The sequence below is a fragment of the Arachis hypogaea genome, chromosome 3, assembly GCF_003086295.3.
Source record: "Arachis hypogaea cultivar Tifrunner chromosome 3, arahy.Tifrunner.gnm2.J5K5, whole genome shotgun sequence".
NCBI lineage: Eukaryota > Viridiplantae > Streptophyta > Magnoliopsida > Fabales > Fabaceae > Arachis > Arachis hypogaea.
The window spans coordinates 137,987,891-137,998,372 of record NC_092038.1 but is presented as its reverse complement, the minus strand read 5'-3'; the positions used below and the strand labels follow the sequence as shown (position 1 = coordinate 137,998,372).

The window sequence follows — 10,482 nt, the reverse complement described above, 5'->3', positions numbered from 1 at the left end:
ATAAACAATTTTTTTAAAAATAAATATAAAATGAATTTATGAAAACTAATTTAAAAAATATATATAAACATTTGAGTATATAATATTAAACTAATTAAGTAAAAATTATTAATAAATAAAATAATCAAAATATAAACTCATCATATATACAAAATAATACATATAAAATTATTAAATTACATATTTTTTATTTTTTTAAGCATATATCCCATATATAATTAATTACAGGGTAGTAAAGACCAAGTCACTACTTGCCCCCTTTCTTTTTCCGTCCTGCCTCTGCACCAAACTTATTATTTATGTAATAAACACGGAATAATATATAGTAATCAAAGCTATAGTATTTTTTTTTTCAATAAAAATATAAAAGTATAAGTAAGTAAATGGGGGAGAAGGATTGAAGTGAGAATTGAGAGAAGTTTAAAAGGAGATGTGGTCCTCATCGAGGTTGGCGGTTTCTGCTGCTGCTTTTACGTATAAATAGGTTTCGCTCCAAAACTGCTTCTTTCATGTGGAAACGTGCTGTGAACATCCATCCGTTATTCTCAATCTAACTTTCATTTCATTTGGAATTTTGGAGATTCAGATTCAGATCTCAAGAAGAAGAAGATTTTGAAGGAAAATGGCGACGGTGTCCCCTCTCGCCAAATACAAGCTTGTGTTCCTGGGCGATCAATCCGTCGGCAAAACCAGCATCATCACCCGCTTCATGTACGACAAATTCGACACCACCTACCAGGTATCGTCCCAATCCCATTCAATCTCATTCACAATTTTATTGTCTCACATGATTAAACCTTAATGTATGTATTGATTTTAATCTCTCACCGATGGAGTATTTACGACGCGCTCTTGTTGCATGTGTATGATTTTTACGTGGATCGATCTGACATTTGTTTATGCATCGCTATTTTTTAAATTTTAATCGGTCACGTTGTCTGGGAAAAGAAGCAACGAGATCATCTCTGGTGTAGTTTTGAAAGACGCGTGTTCATCAATGTTCAATTATGAAAGATCATGATTCATGAGGAGGTGGATATTATTGAAAGAATTAGTGTTTAATTTTGTACCGCAATTTTTCTGAAATTCACTGTAATTTATTAAGAGAACACCAAATTGATTGGCATAGTAGCTGCTAGGAGGAACTAAGTCAGTTGTTTGAAAACTCATTGTCACTTATGAGTTATGATGTAACCATTCTGGAAGTGAAGTGTATAGAATCGGAAGGATAGCTAGTAGTTGAAAGTTGAAAGTAAATGATTCTGAAGAAGATCTCTGTTATCATAAAAGTGCTTGTCTTTGAAATTTCTGCTGTCTTGTAATTCTGCTTATTCAGAGTAGTTATCAATATCATGCTAGGTTGCTGACAATGCTTTTCCCGTATAAATTTCAGGCTACTATTGGTATTGACTTTTTGTCAAAAACAATGTACCTTGAAGATCGGACAGTTCGTTTACAGCTTTGGTAGGCTAAATTCCTCTTCAATCATACATACAAAGTACAAATCCAGCATATTTACATTTCAAAAACTATATCACTGGTGGTTTGGCCACATGGGCATATATTCCCCCTTTATTCATTTTAATTTATCATGTTTTATTTTATTATTACTGAGCTCTGTGCATTTTAATTTCACAGGGATACTGCTGGGCAAGAAAGATTTAGAAGTCTCATTCCAAGCTACATAAGAGATTCTTCTGTTGCAGTTATTGTATATGATGTAGCTAGTGAGTGTTGATTATGTTCTTTTTTTTTTTTTTTCTCATGAAGAAGTTTGTAATCACATTTCTTAGGACCTGAATGCTTTCTATAACATGGGTGTGCCCATGCATGCATGCTTGTTTTCTTGTTTGTTCTTTTTATCTGAAGTGATTCTTAGATAATTGAAGACTTCTTCAAGAGCAATACATAATTATTTGAATACTTTCCAAACCTGTTCTCATGCAGACAGGCAATCATTTTTGAACACTACCAAGTGGGTTGAGGAGGTTCGCCAAGAACGCGGCACTGATGTTATTATTGTCTTGGTTGGAAACAAAACTGATCTTGTTGATAAGAGGTGAGCAATGAGTTGTTAAATTTGGTGTTTTGATTTTTATTTAAAAAAAAAAAATTTGCATGCATAGCTGTCTTGCTGACTTTATATATGTTTTAGTTGTACACTAATTATAACAATGGAGTCTTCATATTATGTTGCAGTTCATCTTGCTTAGTTCCCAAATTCCTGGCCGACAAATGATTATCAATTTATCATGTTCTTTCTGGTTACTATGATAGAATATAAGTGCAGTACCAGATAGATTAATAAATGCCACTCAAAATTAAGTGTTTCTTAATTCTCGCCAAATTATCATATGTTAATTATATTAATATATTTACACAAAGTTAATGTTTACTAGATTGGAGTTTCTTTTTATTTTCATTCTAGATATGAAGAAGTCTGGTAGACTATTGTTAAATATAAATTTTAGGATGGCAGAAAAACTGTTTTAGTTATTAAGGGCGTGGAATTTGGATATGTTAATGGAAGAAACAAATGGGTGGGAAGCATTGTTAATCAATTTACCAGGTAGCTTGCACTTTGTGTTTAGAATTCAAGTATGTGATTTTTCTGTAAGAAATCTTATAAGGCAATTTTGATACTTAACCAGGCAAGTTTCTATAGAGGAAGGAGAAGCCAAAACCCGTGAGTTAGAAGTCATGTTTATAGAGACCAGTGCAAAAGCAGGCTTCAACATCAAGGTGAAAATTAATGAGTTCTCCTAGTTATCCCCATATTTTTGGTTCATTAGATTGTCAAGCTGCTATTTCCTGGCATTATTCTTTCTTGCTCTTACATAGAATACAGAATATATCTCATCTGGAGTGGGTCATCAATTCACAATCAACTACCATATTTTTCTCAAGCTTATCATCTTTTTCACATGTTTGTTCATGTTTCTGCAATATCTTCTGCCAATGCATAATTGCAGCCTTTGTTTCGAAAGATTGCTGCTGCCTTGCCAGGGATGGATAGTCTTTCTTCCACAAAACAGGAAGACATGGTTGATGTAAACTTAAAGTCCACAGGGAATGCATCACAGGCAGATCAGCAAGGAGGAGGTTGTGCATGCTAGAAAGGTTATTTACTTGATGACTACTTTAATGGAAAAATGTTGCTCGAGGAAACCTTCAGTTCACTTGATGAGGGGCACAAATTGCTACAATGATATTGATATAGAATACGGAGAATGATAGTTAACTTTTCTTTTTTCCCCGTTATTTTGTACAATTAGTCCCTCGATGTAAGAATACAGATAATAAACAAGGCCCTCTAAATTATCGTTAGTTAGCTGGATGTTATTCATATTCACGAAGAAATGCATAGTATGCACAAGCGGAGAAATATGTAAAGTTGTTAACCCAACTCTGCCATTTCTTCTGGTGAACTTTTACTTGGAGTCTTGGACCTATGTGAAACAGAGTCGTCAGGTTTGACCGTTTGAGAAACACATTGACCATTACAGCTTAAATCCGACTGAAATAACAGCCGTAAAAATATATTTATATGCGTGGGATAATTATCCAATGTTTGTTTGACATTAGTTGGCTTTAAGGTTGTTCCAAAGAGACCAAGATAAAATGTTTCTGAGAACTCTGAACTTCAGTTTAATAAAGATTTAAATTAGAGAATTCGTTTCCTAATTCATACAAACTTCATTAGTCATGTACCTTGTTCGCCATACTGAATCAGAATATTTCTTTCCTTAGTACAGTAGGTAAGTGATTAAATTCACAACTTATAAATCTTATTTGAGATAAAATTTCCTACCGTGAGTTATATTAAAATTTAAAGAAAGACAGTGTTTATTGAGATAATCAATCTAATTAAATGAAGCGGCATGATACCATGTTCCACCAACCTGCAAGACATGAAGAGAGTGTGCGTTGTTGGTGCGGCGGTGTAAGCTATTCAAATTCATCGATTCATTCATTTCATTTCAAGAAGACACTTGCACATGTCCTTCTCAATCTCATCTTAGACTCCGACATCGCATGATTCCCCACCACTTCTTCCTTGTTACTATCGCTTTTGTCACCTTCTTGTCTTTCAAATATCATAGTCCTTTACATCGTACCAAACAACAGCAACAACAATGTCACACTTGATCAAACTACTACCCGAACCCTCTGATTCATTCTACCCAGGTGGTCTCTTTCTACATGCTGACACGCTTCCCAGCTCCTTCGTTTCCTTTGTTCCTTCTTCTTCTTCTTCTTCCTCCTCCTCTGACAAGGAGTTTTCCAACACGGCTACGGTTTCGTGTTTCTCTCGGGGTCCCAGAAGAAGGATCGGTTTCGAAATCTTCAGGTCGGAAGGTAGAGTTTGTGGGGTAGGTGGTGGTGGGTTCTTGTCGTTGAGCTTGTGCATAGATCGAAGCGATGTGAATCAGAGGTACGCTTCTCGAGAATCTTCTGGCGAGATTCTGGTGGAGGAGCACCATGAGAAAACGGTGTCTTCTGATTCTGAGAAAGTGGTAGTGGAAGCTCGAGAGAAAGAGAATGGATCGGGTGCTATGAACATGACCAAGCATCTCTGGGCTGGAGCTGTGGCTGCCATGGTTTCAAGGTCTTCATTCCTTTGATCTATCTCTTAATCTTGTTTGGTGATTTTAATTACTGCGCTGCACTTCACTGATTCATTGCTCTAAGAAAGCTATCGTGCATTTTACTATTATTATTTTTCTTTTTCGATTTTTGGTTTGACAAGATTGAAAGCTACATTTCCAATTGGATTGAGAAGTGGAAATCAAGTGAGATAAATGAAGTGCTGCATGCTGTTTCTCTTTGCCTGTGCATTATGATTTTGATTTGAAGATCATACACAGTTTGTTATCTTGTGTATTCTTTTTTGATTTATCAGAACTTTTGTTGCACCTCTTGAGAGGCTTAAGCTGGAGTACATAGTTCGTGGTGAACAGAAGAACCTTTTCGAGCTCATCCAGGCAATTGCAGCTTCTCAAGGGCTGAAAGGTTTTTGGAAAGGAAACTTTGTAAATATTCTTCGGACAGCACCCTTTAAGGCTATAAATTTTTATGCCTATGATACTTACAGAAATAAACTAATGAGGATGATGGGGCATCAAGAATCCACAAATTTTGAGAGATTTGTTGCCGGTGCTGCTGCAGGAATTACGGCTACCCTCCTCTGCTTGCCCATGGACACTGTGAGTGGAGATATAGATTCTGTTACTTTTATCTGTCCTTTCTTATAACTTTCTTGCTTTTGTCCCCAAGACCTCAAATTTTTCATGAGTCTGTGAAGCTATCAAAACTTTATTGATAACATAGATTCATTCTGTTAGGCTTGTTATGCTTAGAGAAATGTGATATCTTGGGAATTCAAGGCAGGCTTGTCTATGCTGCATTTGTTGGTTGCAGATAGATATGCTGCAGTCATAGAGAATTATAGATTGTAGTTACCACGAGTACTAATTTGTGGGAAAAAAAAAAAAGGCGGTTGCTAGCACAAAAGCACCAGTTCAATCCGGTTCTCTTTTGAATAGGGTGGTGTTGTGTTAGTTGAAATTGGTTTTTAATGACAAATGTGTTTATGTCTCTTTATCAGTGTCTTTAACAACCAAGCAGACTACATGTATTCATATACATCTGTGTCTATGTGAATGTATCTCGTTGTGTCTGTGTTTTCATTATTCTAAGAGAGTAAACAGCCTAGATGTTCAATCACACTCTAATCTGCGAATCTATTTCATAGTGTTACAATTTCCTTTAATTTCTTGCTTAGTTGTAGCTGAATTCTAAGAGTGATTTCTTTCAGATCAGAACAGTAATGGTAGCACCTGGCGGTGAAGCCTTGGGAGGTGTAATTGGTGCCTTCCGCCACATGATCAAAACTGAGGGATTCTTTTCTCTTTACAAGGGTTTAGTACCCTCTATTGTTAGCATGGCACCTTCAGGTGCCGTCTTCTATGGTGTTTACGATGTTTTAAAGTCAGCATATCTTCATTCACCTGAAGGGAAGAGAAGACTCCAGCATATGAAAGATGAGGGTCAAGGGCTGAACGCTTTGGAACAACTTGAATTGGGTACCATTAGAACTTTGTTGTATGGTGCTATTGCTGGATGTTGTTCCGAAGCTGCTACATACCCCTTTGAAGTTGTGAGGAGACAGCTTCAAATGCAAGTTCGGGCAACAAGGTTGAACCCGATGGCAACTTGTGTCAAGATTGTTGAACAAGGAGGTGTTCCTGCACTTTATGCTGGACTAATTCCCAGCTTATTGCAGGTATGATCTCTTATGGTGCACATTAAATTTAATTGAATTAGTAGTTAGGAAAATTGAGCAAAAAATTAGAGTTAATAACTTAATATCACTCTAGTCTTGAATTGTTAACCTCGTTGTGAAAGTTGAGTTTTGAATCTTAGCCCATGTGTGTCAAGCTTTTTTCATTCTTGTGTTTTGATATTCATTGTTTATGAGTTTCAGGTGTTACCATCAGCTGCTATTAGTTATCTTGTTTACGAGTTCATGAAGATAGTTCTGAAAGTAGAATCTACATAGATGATTATGGCAACAATTCAAGAGCCAGATATAGTTTGAAATATGAATACAAGTAGTACTACATTCTTTTCCCTTTTACTAGATGTGGGAGAGAATCAAAGATGTCTCACACAAACAATTAAGTGATGTTTCCTTACATTTGGATATTTTGTTGTTCTTATACGGGTTACTTCATAATCATATGAAGAAAACAGGAGAGCTTTTCATCTTCACAAAAACACTTGACCATCTCCTTCACTAAATATGAGATGCTGAGGGCTTCTCTATGTTGAGTATAAAGGGCTACTTTTTGTTTTACAAGTAGTATAGTTTTAATTTTCTTAGTTTCTTAAACAAATATACACTTTTTTTATATCTTAATAGGAAGAACTCATTATTTGAACTCATTATTTAAAAACGTCTCTATAGTTTTAATAAATTTACAAATTACAATTAGATCTTTATACTTTTTTTGCTTTTTAATTAGATTCTTAAACCATTTTAATTTTTTTAATTAGATCTACAAAGATAAGTGCTAAAAGACCAACAAATTTTATAATTTGTAGTCATCAATTACCTTTTTTCTGGATATTAGTTTTCTTCTCTCCTTAGGGTCCACTGTCCACTTCCATCTTTAACACCTCAATTTTTACCTCTTTTTAAGCAAAAAATTAAGACTCAACTTTAAGTATTAGTGTTTCTGATATGATTGATTACACTTTCTGATTCATCTGATGGTAACAACTCTTTATACAAAAGGAGAAAGACACAGTCCCAAAAAAAAAAAAAAAACAAACAAACACACACAACTTGAAAAATGAAGAACCGAGTGATGTAGAGATTCATCCAACAACTGTTGTCAATTTGGTTAATAACCGAAAGAAGATAAAAGAAACAAGAATAACCGGCCGTTGTCAATTTTGTTAGAATGATGAATTCAGAGAATAAGAAGCAAAGGGAGGTGAGGTCAAGAGAGTGATGAAATTTGCTCGAGCCAGTGGCACCGACGATGATGACGACCTTGTCCTTGCGGCGCATGTTCATGTTGCAAGTGTGAGGAGTGTTGAAGTTAGTCTCAAATCAAAGAAAGCAAGGAAGAATGACGAGTTTATAAGATAAGAAACCCATTAACTTATACATTAAGGTTTTGAGTTGGATGTGGTGTCATCTCATCTTATGTTTTCACGCTTGATTCCTCCCGAAGTCTTCCTGATGGTTGGCCCAACAGCGCGGTTGAAGGATGTGTCCATGCATGCGGCGGGGTGGCGTAAGAGTAAGTAGAGGGAGAGAACAACAAATTATTGTTCCAAAGAAAAAGAAAATCTGCTATTTCCGATAACAATGTGGTGTATTTACAAGAGTTGGAAAATAATTTGAGTGTTGCTAACGATCTGTTTCCTTTTCACAAGTCATTAATATTTAACAGTGACAATGCTGAGAAATGGTTAGATCCCATAAAAAATAAGTTTAAAGGCAAATTAATTGAACAAAATAAAGTACGAGACTTTTTGGAATTATGAATTGAGTGTAAATGGATCTTTTAAGTCTAAGCGTGACTCTCGGGGTAACTTTAAATGCTACAAAACTGATTTTGTTTTGAAAGGTTTTACTGAAAAGATGATGTTAATTATAAAAGGTGAAAATTCAGGTGCAGTGAAGTTAACTGCACGTAAAGTTGATAGTTGAAAAACGTTAAATGATTTGACTAAATGTGATGATTTAACTAAACGTAAAGTTGACTACATCTGAATTTGCACCATTATAAAAATATTTTTTCATTGATTTTTAAAAAAGACTCTTTAAGAGCACATTAACACCAATATTATAGTTGTTAATTGTTTAACTAAAAAATTACTACCTAAAACATTTATTAGTCATGTTTAAAGAATAGGTATTATGAATTTATAAGATCAATGTATGTTTAAAGAAGTTTGTATTGTATGAATATTAATATTTTGAGCTCAAATGAATTAATGTTTTTGTGTTATCTAGTTTTTCAATTTGTTGTATAAATGATAGAATTAGAATAATCAAGTATTGTCTTACAACAAAAAAAATGTAACTGACTTTGTAGTATATATAAGGGATTATGTTCATTAAGTGTGTTAGTTCTATTTTTATCATGATAAAACTATGCATGTAATTGTTTATAAATATGCATTATGATAAATATATATTTTAAACTATCAATTAAAATAATAACACATGGATTAATAAGCGGAAGAATGTAAGAAATTATATTATATTATATTTTATGTCATTATGTGTGTGATGTATTTTATTTTGTTAATTTAAAATTTTTAATTAAATAATAAAATAAAAAAATTTGTGTAAATATTTAAAATGTAATTAATTTGATGGAAGTTGATTTTTATGAAAAAAAAAAAACTAAAATTCAATTTTTTTTAATTAATAAAGTCTTTGTTTTTTATTTACTATCAATAACTTAATTAGAAAAACAAAAATAAGAAGGCAAAGGAATAATAAAGTGAATTCTTTTTAATATTATTATCATCATGGATTAAGGTTAATAACTCTTTTTATTTTTATTTGTGATAATCATAAATTTTAAAATATTTTTGTGAATGATGGTTTATGATATACACTATAAATTATATTGAACTTACAGACTTTTTGCCTCTCACAAATTTGACGTTTGGTGATGTTAATGATATTGTAAATAATTTTAAGAAAAAGTTTAGGGGCAATATTTTTATTAAATATGACTAGCACTTAATTAATAAAAAATAAATAATTTTATACTATTAAATATAATTTTATATCATTAAATACTAATAATAACTAACTAATAATTATAAATCACAAAATTTATGAACCCTGTCGCTCTTCTAATTTTTATCTTCAGAAGTTCCCTTCGTATGAGATTGATTTGGATTCTCCGTGAATTTTCTAAAGGCATGTTTTGGTTACTAGTTGTTGACACATGCATGATAATAATAATCTAGTTGGAGAGGGAGCTGTTGCAATGGAATTTTTAACGGTTGAGGACTACTCTCCTTAGAAAATGAATATGGTGTATTTTATTTAAGGTTTAGTGTATTTTTTCTTTCTTTTGCGTGGATTTAATTATTCTGTTCATACGATGTATTGTAGAAGATGATACAAATTTTTAGAAAATAATTATAGGCTAATAACGAGCGTAATTTGTGAATTTAAAATAAATTTTTAGGGTTTAAATATTTTTATAATATAAAACTCATCTGTTATGGGTAGAATTTTAATTTTGATTTTTTTATAGATAATTTTGTTAATTTTATGAATATTTATAAATAAAAATGATAGCTTTTTCTATTTTTTAAACGCGAACATTAACATTGGGCTTAAAATTTATGCTAACATGAGGCGTTTATTGGGCTTAAACCTGACGCTAACTACGTTATATATAAAGGGCTCACATTTCACTCTGGACATAACCAATCCGTTGATCCCTATATTGGGCTTCTTCTCCCATCACACTCTTGGACCCGTTTATCGTTTTGGTCCAATATACCTTTCTTCTCCTTCCATGACCAAAATAAAAAAAAAAATCATCAACATTCGTTAAAATTTCCCGCGAGTGTACGGCAACCCATACCGTTGCCACCGCGACGGCTGCGGAAACGACCCCCGACAGCCGGCGCACAGTCGCCTCCGAACGCTGCTGCTGCATTCCAAAACCCTAGCGCGTTTTCTCCATAGAGTTGCATAGCTATTTCGGAACGCTCTAGGCTTCACTCCGGAAAGTTCATCGTTGTGCTGCTCCAGTGCACCGTCGGAGAATTCGTCTTGGCATGGAAGGTTTTTCAGAGGAGCTGTTGTGGTGCTCCAGGAGGATTCTTGGAACACTTTCGGCATCAAAATGGCAGCAGGTTCCCTCACTTCCCGTTCCCGTCTCATGATCACTGAACGCAAGGTATATTTTTTATTAAGGGGGAAAAAAA

General features: G+C 33.8%; 2 protein-coding genes across 3 annotated transcripts; both read left to right on the top strand.

Moving 5' to 3' along the window:
• The first annotated feature begins 324 nt into the window (after nt 1-324).
• On the top strand, nt 325-3,491 carry LOC112734388 (ras-related protein RABH1e). 2 transcript variants are annotated; one of them, XM_025783687.3, is made up of 7 exons: nt 325-484; nt 587-739; nt 1,394-1,464; nt 1,639-1,727; nt 1,948-2,059; nt 2,652-2,742; nt 2,973-3,491. In XM_025783687.3, exons 2-7 carry the CDS (start codon nt 623-625, stop codon nt 3,114-3,116), a joined length of 624 nt encoding a protein of 207 aa, XP_025639472.1. In that variant the 5' UTR covers nt 325-484; nt 587-622; the 3' UTR covers nt 3,117-3,491. The 2 variants fall into 2 exon arrangements, with proteins under 2 accessions (XP_025639472.1, XP_025639473.1); XM_025783688.3 differs by having other exon boundaries at nt 385-484; nt 581-739.
• Nucleotides 3,492-3,851: 360 nt separating this feature from the next.
• LOC112734387 (probable mitochondrial adenine nucleotide transporter BTL3) lies at nt 3,852-6,841 on the top strand. The gene is made up of 4 exons (XM_025783686.3): nt 3,852-4,609; nt 4,904-5,207; nt 5,819-6,286; nt 6,488-6,841. Exons 1-4 carry the CDS (start codon nt 4,137-4,139, stop codon nt 6,560-6,562), a joined length of 1,320 nt encoding a protein of 439 aa, XP_025639471.1. The 5' UTR covers nt 3,852-4,136; the 3' UTR covers nt 6,563-6,841.
• The last annotated feature ends 3,641 nt before the right edge of the window (nt 6,842-10,482 follow it).